Below are 19,130 nucleotides of genomic sequence, written 5' to 3'. Positions count from 1 at the left end.
AATGAAGTGAGGGAACCAAGTCTTAAAGCACAAAGAGACAAATACTGGACTGTTGCTATGGTAAAGACTGTGATGCGTGAGGTTTAAACAGACAGATTATAAATAGGCTGTGCAGTGAGATGGATATAAAGGAGTGACCACCATCACCACACATAAGTCTGTGTGGGCTAGTGGGCAGAACGCTGAAAAGTATCGAAAATTGAAACTTATCAATAAATTTAGTTCTTGACATTCAGTAGGTAACCGCATGAAGTATCCATAGATATAGTTAACTAGCCGATGAGCCTTATGAATGAATACAAGGTTTATTTTCGGATATGTTTGCAGACATCCGAGCAGTAGATGTACGGTAACATCCTTGCTATAAACAATTAGCCATGAAATAAATTGTCGTGAACATTTGCATCTTAAGCATACTATTTCTAACAGCATTCAGCCGCTATCTATTTGTCCTGTTTTGACTAAGCTTATTAGTTGTCTACAGAATGCAATGAGTGAAGGGCGAATGATTATACATAAACACCCTATTGGGCAATAGCTCTTCGCGCGATCATCAGCGGCCACTATATATGTTATAACAAACATATGAAGTAGACTGCTTTATTACAACCTTGTTGGCTTTATTTGTTATATGTGTTTCAACTGAATTTGTGTGTGACTAGCAAGGCTAAAGGTCCCAAAGTGTTTCGAGATTTCAAACCAGCGATAGAAACGATATGCCTAAAAATACGCACAAAGCTTGTTCTTTGTAAACAGCAAACAGGAAAATACTGGGGGTATTTTTGCTATAAAGGATCTATCGTTGATTGACAAAAACACATATGAAAACACCAATGGATCAAATGTAGCTGTATAGTTATCGAAGTTATTTAACCTCGAGGTCATCCCAGATTTGTTAAAATTGTATACATTTTCAACTACGCTAGAAAAAAACATAGTAACAAGTCTTTCAGTGTAACACTGAAGCATGATTTAATGGAAAATTGTTCATTTTTAGGAAACGAATTATAGTTATTAAATAATTCATTGTTGAACCTTATTTCAGGGTCCGAATGGATTCGAAGAACTTCGCAAACTTGTGAAGCACGGTTCGGACTTTACGAAGGAGGTAGCATCAGTTCTCAGTGAGAGGTGAGTACTGTCCTATAAGGAGAATATTCAACCGATCGTTGTTCAGAACGCTTGCTACTGAACCTTTCAAGGCCATCGGACCTAGGCATTCGCAGGAACAGCCTAGTAGTAGTGCGCAGATTTTCACAACTAGATCATACGCTTTCAGGGCACGATACTTTAAAACGCTGTGCAAATGAGGCAGTTTTTATCATTCGTACTTTGCCGGCATATACCTACAATTAGCTTAGTCGTCATATATATCATTCAACTGGATTATTGATGCAAACCATAAAAGCATCTCATTGACTCAGAAAGCATTGATGTGAATATTTGTATTAACTTTCTTTTTATTATTGTACAGTTGCGAACTTTCGAGCATTCTCTTAACTTCTACCGTGACAAATTTGTACCACTACCGTAACGTTCTGAAAAGCATCCAATGACGCCAACGCTTTCCGTTAGCGATCCTCACTACTATTCTATACCCACATACTATTATACGTAGATCTTAGAGATGTCTATCTCATATGCTACAGTGATTGAGCGTGAACATCGATTGCCGCTCGCCGTTGAACAGCGTTTATCACTGACAAAGCCGACGCTTATTCAACCATGGCGCGCTAAGTTGGCTGAGCTGGAGACTTACCTCAATCGCAATGGTAACTGCCACTACCGAAGTAAAATCACCGGTAGCTCTGCTGACTCAAGCTATTCATGGGGTCAAGGTGTTTTTATGATTCATGCTGAGCGGTGATGACATACCCTTGCACTATTCGTATCAGCGCATAAACTTAGCATTGTTTTGTTGCTTGCCTGCGTGTCCGGCTTTCGATGCGACCAGGACATGATGAGATGAATATACATAAATGAGCTATTTTATTCGCTGCAGCGGATTGAAGTTGCGACAATGATGAGGATGATGATAATAATAATATAAAACCCTTTCGAGGAGAGGGAACACCTCATTGCCGCTGTACCTTTGTGGTTTTTGTGCAAGAAGAATGGTGAAAATTCGGTTCATTAGGGATGCACGTTTCGTCTAATCAACTTACTAAACTGATAAACGTAACATTATCACTATCGTTAACTTCAGTCATTGTAGTATTTAGTATGTTAGGAGCGGCTGGCATTGTTAAAAAAAACGGACCGTGAAAGGCGTATAGGGTAGCCTTTTGCTATAGGTACACCTAAAAGTCTTCATTAATTTAATTGTTTGTCCTGTTGAGTGTACTATCGCCAGTCACCTATCACTTAATTAATCCTAACCTGTTGACTTGCTTATGCTTTTTATCAGTTTAACTATGAATGCCCGGAAGCAACCGTTATTGTTATTATTATTGTTACCACCGTTGAACGTCATGTTCTTAGTCTGCTTGATGATTTTATACAAAAATAGCCGTTCTGCGACTGCCAGTTGGTAAGGTATACCACGTAGGCTAGGGTTGGAAGATAATTCTAGCCACAGTACCCCTAATGGTTGGCAGCTCACGCTTATAAGCACCTGGCGATTCGATTCGGATGAAGCTTCTAGCGCCCCTTCAAGTGAGATCTGAAGTATTTACTCACCGAAATTAACTCAAAGTTCAAGAGGCCTACACTAATACAATATAAGATACTTAGGGCAGTGTAATCTGACAGTTTTTAACGAAGCAGGAAGCCTGACGTAACTTCACTTCTATTCTATCCTGCTATTTGACATCGTTATTTCATATGCTACTTGTTCTAGTCGCAAGAAATTGCACCCAAATTCATACATTTCAACGTACTTTTCGACTTAAATTTCGCATAAAGTAAGTTTCGGATAAGGATCGATTAGCTTAATCGAAGGACAAGTAGCATCACCCGTAAGTGCTGTGAGCATCGCTGAAAAATTGCCCCGCAGAGTACTCCAAGTAATCAAATATAGCGGTTCTTCCCGAAGACCTGCCGTGAGGGATGCGGCTTTGGTCGTTTACTGAGTTAATAATTACAGTGGACAAAGCCGCAGTGTACGGCCGAGAATGACATTGTCCCAGCGGACTTTGTTGATTGCTCAGTCGGATACGGGTAACATTTTTACGGACCGTGCTGCTGAAATATCCTGCATTTTTATCCTGGTAGTGCATTAAAGGTTATATTTTAGACTATTTGTTATTGACGGCCAACGATGGCGACGGGTACAATATTAATATCTATATTAGAACGTAATAGCTAAATAATAACGGCTTGTCCAGCACAACAAATTCTAACCTGTTTTGAGTTACTGCAGTCTTTATTAAGGCGCTGTACCTTATCTGAGAAATCGGTGCGCAGTACCGAGCTACTGCGCTATGCTATTGATAAATGGAGGCCAATTTTCCGGTAGTTGAGCGAACGTTTCGCGGATAAATATTAGCTCAGTTTATCTATAACCTGTAACCTATAAATTACTACTGGTAATTGTAAGGTTAGTGCGCAATGTCGCATTGATTATAATTGCGGAATCTAGCGAGGCCCGAAATTCAGGCTTTGCTGCTACAGCCCATCGGCGCACACTAATGCAAATTGTTGTTCGAACGAGATAAGCTCCATTCATGCAAAAGTACGGTTATCTTTGATAAAATTGATTGCTTATCATTTGGTCGACCGGCGTAAAAACTCTATAAAAATAAAATTCGTCACTGCCATATTTCTGAGTATTTTCTTTTTTCGTTTTTCTGATTTAAACAATTCCCAGTTGTGACTTATTCCAGCTGGGCTCAATATTTGGTAATTAAGTACACTGTCATAACCTACACCTTTTGTTCAGACTACGTGTGCAACTTAAATCATTTAATCGATATATATTTCTATACGCTTTTGAGGAGTTCTCGCATCTCCATAGTACAGGCAAAATAACGTAATCTAAACGTTATCGTTTCGTTTCGTTTCTTTTTTTTTTTTTTTTTTTTTTTTTCTTTCTGTTTTAAGATACCAAATCTGCTACTCAAGTGCCAAACTCAATTTTTAACATAATTGTTCGCTGTTCCGTTGATAAGACCGCAGAAGAAGAGTGCAAGGTTCCACATTTTTAGGTAGTTCGTTGTGGCAACGCTGATAAGTAACCCGCAGCTCAATGTGGCGAACTGGTTTCTTACCTTCCAAAATAGCAGTCTAAGTAGTGGTAGAATGATGAAAGCCATCGAAGCTACAAACAGCAAGCAAAATAAAAGCAATTTTGCACCGAGACTCCTGCATAATCTCAATACATCAGTCCATGCTTGTTAAGTTAACGCGTACGTCATTTGGCCTGTCGGTCCGAAAGGCACTTACTAATCCTGTCCTACACAGACCGTTACCGCATTATGCCAGGCTTGTACCAGCACTATCGTTAAGGCCTGACGAAAAATTCGAACGGTCACAATTTTGACTATGCCTGCGTACGTATTGAACCTGCTTCTTATTAATGGTATATCGTTCGTTTCTATTCAGTGGGGTGGATGTTTGACGTTTGTGCAACAAAGCAAACGTTTACCGCGATTTCTCATGATAATATCACCCACCGTAATTACTACGCAGCTATCCACGAACATTATATCTCATAAATGAGATATGACGTTCGTGGATCATCCTATGAATATATATATATATATATAGCTGTTCTAGCGGACTAGCAATTTTACGTCTCCAGGGGAGTTTTCATTTTACCACCGTACTGCTTGGGTTAATTATAGCTCGGTGTCCAACCACGATACCGGGTTGTGGTAAGTGTGTCGTTAGCGAAAGCGTCAGTATCATTCGGACGTAGCCCAATCAGATAAATTTCTAGAGACGCGTGATATTTTTATCGGAAAGCACTTAGCAATCTTTACCGATCAGCAACTGATGGCGCGCAATGTTTCCATTCTAACACGACGCCTCTTCGTCTCAGGCGCAAAGAAAACAAAAATTATAAATCCGGAAAATGCAGTAGAAGTGTCGAAAGACACAACTAAACGTTGGTAGACGCGAAGGATGAAGCGTCAATACTTAGGCTAGATCCAAAGTTCAAACGACCGAAATTGACCGAGAATTTGATGCCGACCGAAAATTGTAGATCGAAAGGAGTCATGAAATACCGGAACGATAGGGCGGAAACAGAAAACCGAAGAACGTGTCGATCTATATATAGCGCTGAGCTCTTGTTGTTGTTGAGGTGGCGATTGCAATTTCACTGTTCAGCATAACGGCTGCTGGCGCTGTTCCGGATGCATCGGATATGCGAAGAAGACTGTCGAAGAGTGATGCTTTGGCCTGTAGGCTCACTATAAGGGACGCTGATATCGTCATATGTATTATAGTTGTCTATAGCAGTAAGAAAGAAAGATTAGAGAAAAAGAAGATGGAAGAACGGTATTCATAGATACAATGAGCTGAGATGAATACGGGGGTGGTGCCGAAATGAATATCAATGATACTTTAAAGAAGTCTAATGATGACATAGGCACATGAATCGAAATGACCCATATTGACAGCGACTAGCCGAGGTTGCGTGACGAGAACCCAATAACAGTTGTGACTAAATCAAAAACGATCCGAGTAAAGAGGCGTTGTGTGATAATATCGACGAAAAACACACTTAAAATGCTCCGGTTAAATTTTTCTTGTGCAGTCGAGGAAGTTTTCATGTTAACGATGAATGATGGGTCTTAGCACGGGCAGCAGGACGCAGGTGTCAAGAGGTCTCAGCCTATAGATAACCCAAACAATTACTGTAAAAGTCAGCATTACAATTTACGCATAATTATTTTGGTTGCACGTGATTGGTAACAGAACGTATTTATGATGACGAACAGCCAGAGAAAGAAAAAAATACTTAGTTTATATATATATATATATATTATGTTATTATATATAATGTCAATTTTTTTCCTAGCGCATTTAGGGGTTCTTGATGTCTATCATCGGCACGACTTCGTCATCCTTGTCACCATCAATCGCTATTGGCAATATTATCCAAAGGTTCAGCTTCACTTGAATGATATACGCCAAATAGCCCGCACGCAAGATAAACTAAATTTATCATTTAAAAGTTGCACAATCATCAGGCCATCTTTGACCTGCTTGTTGTTTCCAACACTGACTTGGCCCAAATGCTCCGTTTGAATGGCCTAAAAAGTATCCTCGTGGCGGCAATAACGAATCTAATGGTTTGCATTCGCAGACTTCTGGCTCGTGTTCAGGGACTACCAGCTCGTGGCAGCTGTTAGTCGACCGATCAGTTCTTGCGTCTGCTGTTATTGTTATTAGAGCGGTCGACATTTTGGTGACCAGAACACAGCGGCCTTTCGCAGGCCATCATGCTTAGTAGCGTTTTGGCATCGTAGTAATCGTCATTCAGAAAGTATTGTTAAACCAGGCCTACTAGTGGAACGGCGGCACTAGCGACATGAAAGCTAGAGTCGAAACCTCATCCTTTGTTGTGCTGACGGCGCAGGCATCTTTATCAGTCTACTGTGGGTGTCTGCTTCTCATAACTTTGGTGCCTGATGACTTGATCGAACCGACCGACCGCCCGTCCGTAGATGTTACGACGATCAAACATCGATTGTTTGGTGATAAGCAGTAGCCACAAATATCATGCTAATTATAGTTTGATCGATTCTCTACAAATCAAAGTTACACGGTTGTATGTATGATTTATTGACAACCCTACATACATACATATATATATATATATAGGATTGTCAATAAGGTATTGACCGTTTCTGAGGCAAAATTAAAACAAATATCTTTTTCTTTTTGATACAATGTTACTAAGTGAATATGGGCCGTTCTGATTGACTGACCTTCTGCCATTTTTGTGATAGCACCATAATCCTATTACTGTGACACTTCTATGGTTTGTAGACCGCAAATTATGACAAATGATTTTCGTGTTCCTCCATTGATTTTCAAGAAAGTAAATTGGACTATATATATATAGAATACATTCTGTAGAGTTCGAAACAATCAACGATAGTCTGCTGGTGCAAGACCCGGGTCATACGGTCGACACATCGATATTTCCTAGTCGAATCATTTAACATTTACCGGATAAAGGTGCTAAGGATGCATGTGGTTTTGCATTGTTACATCAGAGAGCCCCTTCCGTTTACTAATTCCAACCGATTCATTTCAAGGATTTCTCATTATTTTGTTTGTCATTGAGAATAGGGGTCTGAATAAAACGTTCTGCTAGGCAGCAGCAGCAGCAGCCCATAATGTGCGATTTCTTTCCAGTGGCATTAAACATGTAGCATCACGTTCCTCGTCATCAGTCCGAACCCTACCACCAATCGCGGTGCAGATCTTTTGCGTATAATACTTTTATCTATGATTTTAGCTAGCCGTGACCCACCGCTTCAAAAATGGTTCGATTTCGTAACATTCATGTAGAGTTTCACCGATGTAAATACGAAAACGAAAAGTAGTTTTCAGTGATGTAAATTTTTTTACATTAATTTACGTGGCAATCAGACATTGAGCTTTGTTCTCCAGCTAGCGACAATGAAGAACACTTTTTCCAGAACAAAAGCGACGAAACAATTTTTGGGTCGCCGACCATAAAGGCTACGAGTCTTTTATGGGTCTTTATCGTACTCAAATTTTAAAACAGGGTGAATCTTTGTAGAAGCTCACTCATCTTCGAGGTGGTCTATTTTAAATCCATAAATAAATCATTATAGTTATGTTAGCACATCTACTAAGCTTCTCAGAAACAGTAACGCAGACCTATTATTACTGTTATTATTATTAGATGTGATTTTAATGTCCTCCAGCTTGAAAAACCGTTATTACCTTTCTGACAACCCTATATATATAGTATATGTATATATGTGTGTAAAGGCAAAGATGACATTTTGGGACGTCTGCTGCCGTAATTAATATAATTGTTATAAAAATATTATTAGTTGAAGTAAACTTCTAATCGCTACTAGTAGGCAGCTTTAGCAATACAATTTAACGTGATCCTATTGCACTGGAACTCTCTGTACCTGCGCAATCCTAAGGGGCTAGCAGTCTCATTCAGCTACAGATACGGACACGAAGGATAGGACTGCTGTGGCTGAGACCCACTGTCTTAACTCGGTATACAGTAATGAATGATCGACTGCATAAATAACTAAGCAAAACAATTCAGGACCATACCGTCATGTCATATGTATTTCGTGACCGCAGTTTGTATCGCTATAAATAAGGTGTAAAAACTAATCTTCGGTTTGGATAACAATGAGGATATCATTTATAAACAATATGTAGATAAATAATCTTCGTCCAGTGTTCATCCGCTGTATATATTTCAATAGAGTTTTCGCTAAGGCGAGATTAAATCAAATTCTCTCTAAGTCATAATAGATTTTTCTTGTTGTTTAGGATCAGCATGCCTGTGGAGTTAGAAAAAGCGGTTAAGATCCTGACCCAGCACGCCGTCAACCCGTTTATAGGCTTGTCATTGTGACTGACTTCATATTGCATAATCAAAAACCGACATTCATATTAAAAAAAAAAAAAAAAAAGTAGAAACAGCCTAATGCGTCGTGATTTATCGAGTGGTTTACCAGCCATACAATCGGGTCGTCTGATTCACTCGAGACATAACGCATATTGAATAGACTGCTAATGCTTCCCACTTACTAGATACCTTTAATTATTTTTACTATGATGTACGCACTGCTTTTAGTTAACGATAAATCATGGTCCCACCAGTCGCCTCAGCTCTATCTGACATAAATCTTGCGTCTGTAATTAACTGTATTGGAGTTCCGTTTTAATAAACACGTATAATTATCGGCTGGACGTACAGAAGCTGCCCATGTGCCTACTTAATTACACGTTGCATCTACACGCAGCATAGATCGTGGTAATTCTCAATATATCTCTCAATATTTGATTATGTTTGCTGTTATTTAATTATAGCTGGCATTCCTGGTCCTTCCTTGCTTCCTAGAATCGGTCAGGACATGAAGTGGAAGAAGCGAGTAAATATATAAACTCATTGTAGCTATTACATAGGACCAAAGGAGCCGTACTGTCGCAATAATTAGGGCTGCGACAGAGGGCGAACATCTATTGCCAGACGTCTATTTAGCTTGGAGCTTTCCATTTGAGAATAGTGGTGTCAGTCTTGTCGTAGCAGTAGCAAGTCAGCGGGTACGAAGCTCATAACCCCTCAAGTTAGATGGTCAAGGCACGCGTCTAGTTTTGTAGCCAACGACTTTTTGAGTTAAGAATTGTACTAACTGTTTCTACAACACGAACCCAAGTAAATAGCCTTGTACTAGTTAGTTTTTATGTAGACCTATTTTTTGGTTGCTTTTTTCCAACTGGCGAACTGAGATTCATGTACTTCATCCTACATATATATATATATATATATATGTATATATATATATGTGGAGTTTGGAACCAAATTTTAGCGCAGTCCTTAAATTTCACCTTTAACGGAACCTTATCGTTTTGTTCCAAGTCAATTCCAGATCGTTTTGTCGGAGATAATCCGACATGAAGTAACACCAGCGCACTGTGACGCTTTCGTTTCGTTGGCCTTTTATCGCAAATGGTTTTTTGATTTTTCATCGTTGCCTTTTGAATATTCGTATCTGTTTCGGTTGTTTAATCTCTACTAGATCACAGATCGGCTTGCCAGACGTCTCTGTTTCCCTATTTAAACATTGACGCTTATTAATACTTCGACGAGACATGCTGAATAGCGCGAGCTGGACCTGACAACGAATAAGACGATTCGTTCACCGTGTTTAGTTCCCGCTTGGTTCCTCTTTTGCCTGCTATGGTCCTGGCTGTTACATAATTTCTCACGTTTGTTCAGCCGGGTCCTACTTGTAGTGAGGTATGTACTTTTCAAGAACTCGGCAGTGCGAAGCGAAATCTCAAATATCATATCTTTCCGTATGTATGCGAAATAATATGATTGCACAGTTACCATTCGGTGCTTCCGTAATACACAAGTTTGTCCTACAATGGCTTTGTCCACGGTGGTTTAACCCACATTTGTTTAAATATGTGCACATGTGTGAATATGCACAACGAGCTGTAGAATTATAATGTAGCTAGTTCTTGATCTGCACAGTTTTACCGCTGTTGTAGGTAGAATGGAAATGACTACAGTGATTGATTGTGAAGTAGGTCTGCGAGAAACTTACATATGCGTATAATGTAGCTCAATTCAAACAGCACAAGAGACGGAGCCCCTAGCTTTGCAATTAGCGAACTGACTAATTGGAGTAATGCACGCATACACATAGCTAGATGTGGCTTTTCCTCGAAGATTTTTCATCCATACTGTCTAAGCAGGTATATATGGACATTCGAAAGCTAAATGTACCTTTTTTGGCAAATATGGCAATAGTTATTATACGATAGATGCATATCGACTTGACGTTGTACACAGAGGAAATCTCATCTTCGGCATAAGGTTTACATTTCACTCATTTGATACACTGATATATCTGCAACGTTTGAGTCGGAATTACGGAACTCATTAACTTTATACTCGAAATGATCGGATTTGACAATCTAGCTATCGACATCCCTGACGTGCTTGCGTGAAACGAATCGAGAAAGATGATTTTCCCCACAGGTGTGCCTCACCTGTGAAATCTTATCGCCATTTTAACTACACCATAGTCGTCGGCCGTCTTCGGCGAGCTTATCCCTATGCGCCTCGATGACCTTTGCTTTGTCCAGCTTTACTTCGGCAATAAGATATTTCGCGTTCCTATGTTTAGCACGCGCATACGAACCAGGTATCACCATTTTGTCCAAGCTACCATGCGATCAATTGGCCGACAAACAACTTAACTGAGAACGTCATTTAGGCACTCCAGAAGCGCAACTTAGATCCATGTCGCCAAGCCTACATACAGTGATAACGACCATTTGGACAATGCCTAGGCTCCCGTAGCTATTTAATACAATCTTGAGCATCTGATAAGGTTACCGAAGAGAAAGTTCACCTCCCCAGCTGCTTGTTTCTCGCTTCAGAATGATTTTACGTGGACGTATCTGCACGGTAAATAGCGAAGTGAGCACGAATTTCCTAAAACACTTCCTAGGCTGCCGTAACACTGGGCTGCTCATGACTCTCGAAAGTGAAATGAATAAGCGGCGGTCATCATGCAAATTTAAACAGACTGAAAGCAGAATCAGTGGATGGAACAAAACGGTTAGTCAAGGCAACGAGGATGGTCATGCCAAAAAAGCAAGTGGAACTTAGGATCGTAGAAGAGAACTTTGTCGATTGGCTGAAGGTTTTTCGTAATTTAGCGGAACTTGACTTTTGCTTTCCCTTGATTAAAAAAAATAACATTCTACTTGCAGCAATAAACTGTATATGAAATGTAAATGTAAATGAAACAGACTGCGTGATGTTTGTAGTAGTATAAGGTGTAGCGATCAGAAGGTACTGTTGCCTCAGGATTGTATTTCGCAGAAACTTAACGGTTTAATCATTACTAGCTAGTAATAGCTTTTCGAAATACGCGGTACGTTTCAACTTTATTTCGAACCTCAATTAGTGTATCAAAAGACAATTCATACGCGCTATTGTTTGTTTTTCAGGTCTGAACTAGAGACCACTTATGCAAAAGGATTGTTCAAGTTAGCTGTGAAGTTAAACAAAGTAGCCAGAGACAATATCGGGTAAGTGTAAAAAACTAACGAAAAAGTAATGTAACTCGTATACCTGATGTTCTATCTGTCAAATCAGTGAAACATACTTGTGAGCATTATTTCGCATCATCTTCAAAATTATATGGTAACTTTGAAATCCAGAAATGTTTGTCTTCGTTCGCGTTCACAAAAAATACCTGCCTTTATCGAACAAGCTTTTCGAAAAACCTCTTCTATAAAAAACGGAAAATGTAACACGGGTTTGCAGTGATAAATTACTAGTCAATATAGTTAGTATTACTATTCAGTTTCCCTAACTAATATTATCTGGCATCGACTCTCTACAATAGGCTGACCCATATATTTCATATGCAGTAGCGAATGGCACACACATATATTAGGTCAGCATTGTGCACGTGGATCCAAATCGGCTGATGTCAAATTTTACCTTTTTCAACTTCACTAAATAGATTGGCTAATCGTATTGGCCGCTTGGAGGAGTCTATCGGCTAATGGCTGCCATCTCTAATACGATCAATACAATTCTGGCCATAGATGCATTTTCCGTTTCTCGTCCACTTGGTTAGCGTCATCTGCTAACGTCAACTGTTTCACCATTTAGGTATAGTGCCCGTTGATGTCGAAAGCGTTCGACCCATCAGCCGAAATTACATATATGTAAGGCTGTGAAAACGCTCGCCGTTGCTCCTTTTACAACAGCTAGAACAATCTGTGCACTGCTATCGTGTGCTTCGATAATATCGGATCGGACCAGATATATGTAACACATAGACGTTTGATGGAAAAGATGTCTGCTGTTTTTAACGAGAAGCCGAAATACGATTATTATTGTCACTAGTGAGCGTTTCTTGAACTAACTGCCGGCTGTCGGTAGCTTTAGCGTGTGTAGAACTGAGTCGTCGTGATCCAAGCAGATGTACTCTAGTGGCCATGATTGTACGATGTCTGTAGCTGGTCATATTTGATTCGATTCTACGAGATCTACCGTGATATTCCAGAATCAGACTTTTTGCTCATACAGTTCGACCTACGCTTACCGTTATCTGTCGTTGTGTGTACCAGGGCTATTTAAAAAAAGCAAGGTGATTATTATTATTCATTTATAGAGGAGAGTGTTGCTAGGTTATCCGCCTGATGGCTGTACGAAGTCGAAAAAAGCGGTATCGAAAACTTCTCTATTCGTGGATAAGCCCGTTTGACAATACTGTAATATACAGAAAGTAAATGTCTCGAATGTTCTCTAACAAATCAACAATTTTACTTTCTGTTATGCTAATGGTATCGTTCGCTGAACATCGTGTCAATAGACATGAGCGTAGAAACGCCGTTTGCTTTACGACGGTTCATATAATGAAATAATTCGCGTTTGTGAGGAGCATTACTAGATATAAGAAGACGGTCTTCGTAGAATAGATCAGAATTCTACTCCTGAGTAAAACTTTCATTTACCAGTTTAAAGGTAAAATTTTACTTTGAACCATCTTTAAACTTGGGCCCTATTCAAGTAGCATTTTAATTTCTCATGAGCTTATACGCATTTCAATACCCCATACTTTCTGCAAGTATTACCGTTCGTTTAACTGCCAATAATACCAATATGATCACGACTGCTGAAAGGAAACGCTGATGACAACCTTTTTTGTTCTCTTATGGCATTACAATGTATATTATCCAGAAAATGGTTACGTCCGTTACTAGTTTACCGTAAACGTAAAAGAGACGGTTTAAGGCGTTCTCTTGGCGGAAAAACGTGTGCGTAAACGGGTCATAGGCACAAGTCTTCGTCAGTAGCGACAATTACATGGTCAAGAAAACATCTAAACGCTAATCGTATTTTTTTTCTCTTACTTAAACCACTCAAGCCAACGCGGTCGGGTAGGAAAAATTTTAGGCCACATTTGGCTCTATTTTGTATGTGCCACATACACTGTCTGCATACTGATATAACGAACATAACTACGACAGCTATCGTCAGCTTCTTGTGTAGTCGATCGCGCAGTTCGAGCAGTTTTTATAATCTTGATAAAGCTTTTGGATGCTTCTCTAAAAGCGGTCAATTTGCATGCATAATATTGGTGCCCTAGTTTTCAATCTGATGCTCCCCTTAAAGTATCCGATGCGCAATCGTTGAGCAGGACCAACTGTTCAGTAAATTAAAAAAAATTAGTGATTCGAGCAAATTGTTGAACGCTTTACATCTACGTATATTTGAGAAAATATGGGGCGCCGTGCCCATTTCTCGTCTCGTTTTAAGTGTGGCGACACAGTTATGATGGTCTCGATATTTCCTAGGTCAAACATATACAACGGCTGTTACTTGTTAACTGGAATTAGGTACTAGGTATAATATTCTTAACTAGCTTAGCTCTGCAAAAAGCATGGAATAGGCAAAAAAAACAATCACTATATAGTCGTAACGGCGGACTGAGTAATGTGTTTGCCTTCGAAACCTAGGGACACGTAGTGGCCTAGGTTTGAATCCGGAAATAACTTTGGCTACTTAGCAGGTTAAATTCCGGATTTAAAAACACGAACAAATTACCAATTGTTTTTCTACTGTGTGAGGGCAGGTCGACGGCAAATGCATGGTGCAATGTATCTATTCAGATGGAACGCGAGGCTGAAACCCACAGGTTGGTCTTGAAATTCGTTCTAATTAGCTGATATATGCCCACTGCACTTGAAGATAGGCAGATTACTTTAAGGGGTCCGGTGTTTAATAAGTTAAGGTTAGGCCAATTTGAAATGCAATAGGTTATTTATTCAAGTTCCCAATGTAAAACACTATATTTTTTTTTATTGCTTTTAAAGTGTCATCACATAAATGGGTTTTTGTAGACTATTTATTTGTCAAATTTCCCACGGTGCCTGCGCATACGCATGCCACTAACATGCAGTTGCACCTTTTATGCCTATTTTCAGAGCATTATCTCTGTCTCTTACCGAGGAGGTCGTTAAACCCCTGCGAAATCTCTGTGAGAACCAGGCTAAGGCGAGAAAAACTGTAAGTACATCTCTCTGACGCATACGCTCATCTCTGCTCACATGGAAAATAGCGTACAGAACATGAAGGGTGACATCCCAAGTCATACTTTATTCAGTTGGCGCCCCAATGCGTAACAGGGGAATTGTTAAGGATTTTACTGGTCATTAGGTTAACTTGCTAGACGTACACCATATAACACAGAGGGGGAAACTCTGAATCAGCCGTTTATCAAGCACGAAACCTCTCTGGGGACGACGCTTATCTAGTTCAACATAATTTTCAATTGTGTCATAAAAATAGCCGAAATCCTAATGAAAGAAAACATCGACTTGTATGCGCTTTAATAAAACATATTTACGCGCTTATCGAATCGCGCTTCTCCAGTGTCGCAGCTCCGCGATTTCCTTTAATGACTATGTTACAGCATGTTAAAACTGCAGATCTCGCTGTAAGTAAATATGCCAATGATTCCCCTTTTTACGAATCACTATCGAGTTACGCGTGTCCGAACGGTGACAAACGGCTTCCAAGGCTCCTTGTATTAGCACGACTGCGTTCCTCGGCACTGCGAAGAGTGCTACACGAAAAATCACGTAGATGTTAGCGCCGTCTTGCCGCAGTGTCATTGCAAAATGAACATGTAACTCTGATCTGTTAATGTTGTTGAGTTAAGTTGTGAAGCGTATAGTCAACCTTAATTTAAAGCTAACTTAGGATAGTCGTTTAGATCTCAAAGTTGGCTTCTTACCTAAACATCCGTAGGCTGTAAAATGTCTTAGATCTCTATTACAAAAACGTTATATACGATGTTAATAGGCTCTGAGTAACAATAGCAGTAGACATGCCTTAGGCCTTAATAAATAGCTTAAATGTATGTATATCTTGTGTAAATATAGCCTCGATACTTTCATTAAAGGAATCTATGGTAAAAAGAAAATTTGTTCATTCTGTTATTGTTAGAGTCGAAAGTTATCTGTGATGTTTGTTGGAATCTACAATGAAGAGCGGGGTATTAAGCTCTAGTCGTGTTCGGTCAACTACGCCAAGCTCAATCTGAGAGTGATTTATATGGTTTTCAATGTAGGCGTAGTTAGCAGATGTTGCTTGCAAATAAAATTCACGCTTGTTTACCTTACTTGAGGTCAGATATGGAAAACCACCTAGGAACTTTACTCATAGGTGATTTAATTTTATTAAGCGGCTTTTAATACGAGTCTAGTTCTATCCTGCTACATACAGAATTACTTGTAATATTACATCTATATATACGAGCATGGCGAACCATTCAAATTAAAACAAGGGAAATAGGTCATAGGAACTGCGAAGTTATGCCACGTTTCAAATTTGAACTTTGAAGAAAATATCGTCAGGATCATCAGTATTAGTAAGTTAAAATGTTATCTACAACTAGAAAACTTAGCGCGTTGTTTAGGCAAAAGTCAAGGCATATCATACATTTATCAGTTGATATGGCTGTCTATGTTCGTTGCGATGTAGGCTTAGTAATGTTTGTTTTGAATGTAGGACTAGTAATGATAACAACAGTAATCGCCTTTAACTTTTTTTCTATGTTTATTATGATAATGGTGTTACTTCGAATAGACGTTTCATATTTGATTCAAATTTAATTCATTTAACCGCGCTTTGCGCGCATCAAAACAACCCAATAGCTACGTGCTAAACTAAGCATTCTAGCCTCTAAATAATCTGTAATCTATTGTTACATTAGTCTGCTGGCGGGCGAAACATATGCCATAACGGATTTGAATAGTTTCATGAGTAATTCAACTCAAGCTTGATTCATATATTGTTTTCTTTTTCGATTCGAACATCTTCCACTATTATTTTCGTGTCTATTTTATCTGCTCGTATTTTTATTGAATAGACAAACTTAGGACAGCATGGCTAGTTTGATACCGGATGCCTCTAAAGGCAATCTGTGTTAAATACGAAGAAGCATGTGTTAGCGGGTTCCGAAACAACCTAACACAAAACGCACTCAAATCAATAATACATCCACACCAACTACTGGCTCAGTTCGGTTATTGGCGCCCGACTTGTATAGGTCTAGCTTTCATAAATCGGCTCCTCGAAAAGATTATATGAACCGGGTCATCATACGGGTCGAATGGCACCCGACATATATAGCACCCTTTTGTTTTGACTTGTAAACATTTGGTTTATCAACTCATACATAAGGCCCACTGACCGTAAACGCTGAACGTTTTTTGACAGCACTTTCTCTAGCCTACCGTAAAATGTGTTCCGACTCGGTGGTATGACACCCGTTCGACGTAACTGCTCCATCGCCCAGGTTGAGATATTCTTTACGCTATTCTAGTCATTGGTAATTTTGTGCTGGCATTCAACGACCCTATTTTGGCAGCTCTCTGATACATACACCTGCTAAAACAGTGCGACAGTTAAAACGGCTTCTCCGATACAGATATTCCGACGTGGCGGTTGAGCCCGCCTTATTTAAAATCCTATAGACTAATCAAAATGTAAATTATCGATAGGAATTCATTCACCATGAAACCTCGCTCTGCTTGATTAACGTATTGATACCGTTTTACTATAATATGTTAACAAATGCCTTTCACTGTAAATAAATCGCCTATTAAGTCGATCATATAAATATATGTCACAACACCGTTCTAACTGACTCGTCGCGTATAATGGGCGTTTATAGCGTCATCATGAAGGTCACCTATCATCGTGAATATGCTGTCTGCTCAAAAAGTGCCGCTAAATCTGCTGTACAAATTCATAGTATCGATAATGACGTCGCGCTTTACTGCTACCCTCAACTGCGCAACTCAACATGGTTGACGCCAGCCGAGAATTTAACTGTTACCCTGCTAGACCTATTCGTTTTAACAATATCTAATGGTACTTCAAAACTACATTATTTCTAAGACATCATGTAGTATTTTACCTGGATAATGCTCTATAGGTTTTGTTATGCCGACCGCATAATTTTTCTTTACCTGAACCAAAATGGGCAAATAGTATACATGCTGGTTAAATTTACCTGCGTGGGAAATAATCAGATTGCTCTCACATACTTGCGATCGCTTATAGTTACGTTTAGAGGCTGCAGTTTCGTAAGCCCCCAACGCAGCGATGACTGATTTCGTCGACAAAAACACCTCTACCCTACCATGACAGCGATGGCAGTCAGGAATATATTTGTTCATTTTGTAGGCTCAATTTTCATTGTTCACTTGTAATAAGGATTAAACTTAGATAGAAATCTTCAGCATTGAGAACGTTTCATGAGTCTAACAGCGATACTGGACCTCAAAATGGAGACTAGTTTTCATGGTGTCAGGGAAGTACTCCTATCGAGGAATGAAGCGATTTAGCGCATATGACCACACAAACAAATGTAAACATTGTTCTATGAAGAAAGACAGAGGCTCTGTAGTCGGATCCAAAACTATTTAAAACACCAAAATAAAGATGCAAAAAAGAAGACGTCTGCAAAGCATTTTTTAAAATACGATGAATTTTCAGGTACCCGGATGCGTATCAAACACGTACCAAGATTCATCGCTCGCTCTATATAAGCTCGAAAGCGGTTCATACAAAGCTGAAGATCCATATACCAATTTATATAATACATACGTTTGTTATTGATACTTTTTAAACAACTCAAGGATTACTAGGCCTTCTTCACTTCGCTACGGCAAATAGGTTTAATATTAACTATCTTTTCCTCTACTCCCGTTTGCTTCAGATGGAGTGTCAGGTCGATAAAAAAGCGAAAATCGTAGTTGATAAACGAATCGATGAGGCCAAACTTAAACGCCAAGCTTACATTCACCAGCGGGACGTTGAACGGCTACACGGAGATATTGAAAGGACGTCGTCAGATAAGGAGCTTGTAAAAATTCAGGCGAAAAAAGTACGAGCCGAGGAAGCTTTAGCCAGGGCTGACGTACTCTACTATACGAGTTGCCTCGCGTGCGTACAAAAGATAAATTGATTTTTTAAAAAAATTTAACTTATTAACGATCATCAATACAATACTATATTAAATGTCTTGATTAAGGATTGGCAGCATTGTTATCCAACCGTTGCCGTCGTCCAGCTTAGCGTGGTGCATCATTCGAATCAACGAATGATTAGCTCAGCGGCTTACACAGATCAATATAGAGAGCACTGAACAAAGTTCGTATACCCGTTTGGGCATAGGGTCAAACAGAGGCTAACATCTGTCACTTCCTTGTGAAATGCCGCGCGCGTATACGAAATACGCGTTTATTTCTGTTAACATCGAGAGAAGGATGCTGATAGGGTTTCGGTGTGACAGACGATAGGGCTAAGGTTTCTAGACATATATGTATATCGGTTCCTTATGCTTTAGAACGAGATATATTCCGATCAACGCTTCTTGAGCTCGCTAAGCTATATTGCA

At 39.5% G+C, this 19,130-nt stretch overlaps 1 protein-coding gene across 3 annotated transcripts in view; it reads left to right on the top strand.

Annotated features, from left to right (window-relative positions):
• Nost (Nostrin) overlaps positions 1 to 19,130 on the top strand; it is a 48,460-nt gene that overhangs the window by 24,959 nt on the left and 4,371 nt on the right. For all 3 annotated transcript variants that reach the window (XM_022843365.2, XM_022843370.2, XM_022843367.2), the window contains 5 exons: positions 1,046 to 1,131; positions 11,650 to 11,730; positions 14,292 to 14,354; positions 14,644 to 14,725; positions 18,450 to 18,676. In XM_022843365.2, the coding sequence (XP_022699100.1) occupies positions 1,046 to 1,131; positions 11,650 to 11,730; positions 14,292 to 14,354; positions 14,644 to 14,725; positions 18,450 to 18,676 (539 nt within the window). The remainder of the gene's footprint in view (positions 1 to 1,045; positions 1,132 to 11,649; positions 11,731 to 14,291; positions 14,355 to 14,643; positions 14,726 to 18,449; positions 18,677 to 19,130) is intronic.

The sequence above is a fragment of the Varroa jacobsoni genome, unplaced genomic scaffold (genome assembly GCF_002532875.2).
Source record: "Varroa jacobsoni isolate VJ856 unplaced genomic scaffold, vjacob_1.0 scaffold_1060, whole genome shotgun sequence".
Lineage (NCBI taxonomy): Eukaryota > Metazoa > Arthropoda > Arachnida > Mesostigmata > Varroidae > Varroa > Varroa jacobsoni.
Note: the sequence above shows the minus strand (reverse complement) of the source record. Positions and strands in the feature narration are given on the sequence as shown.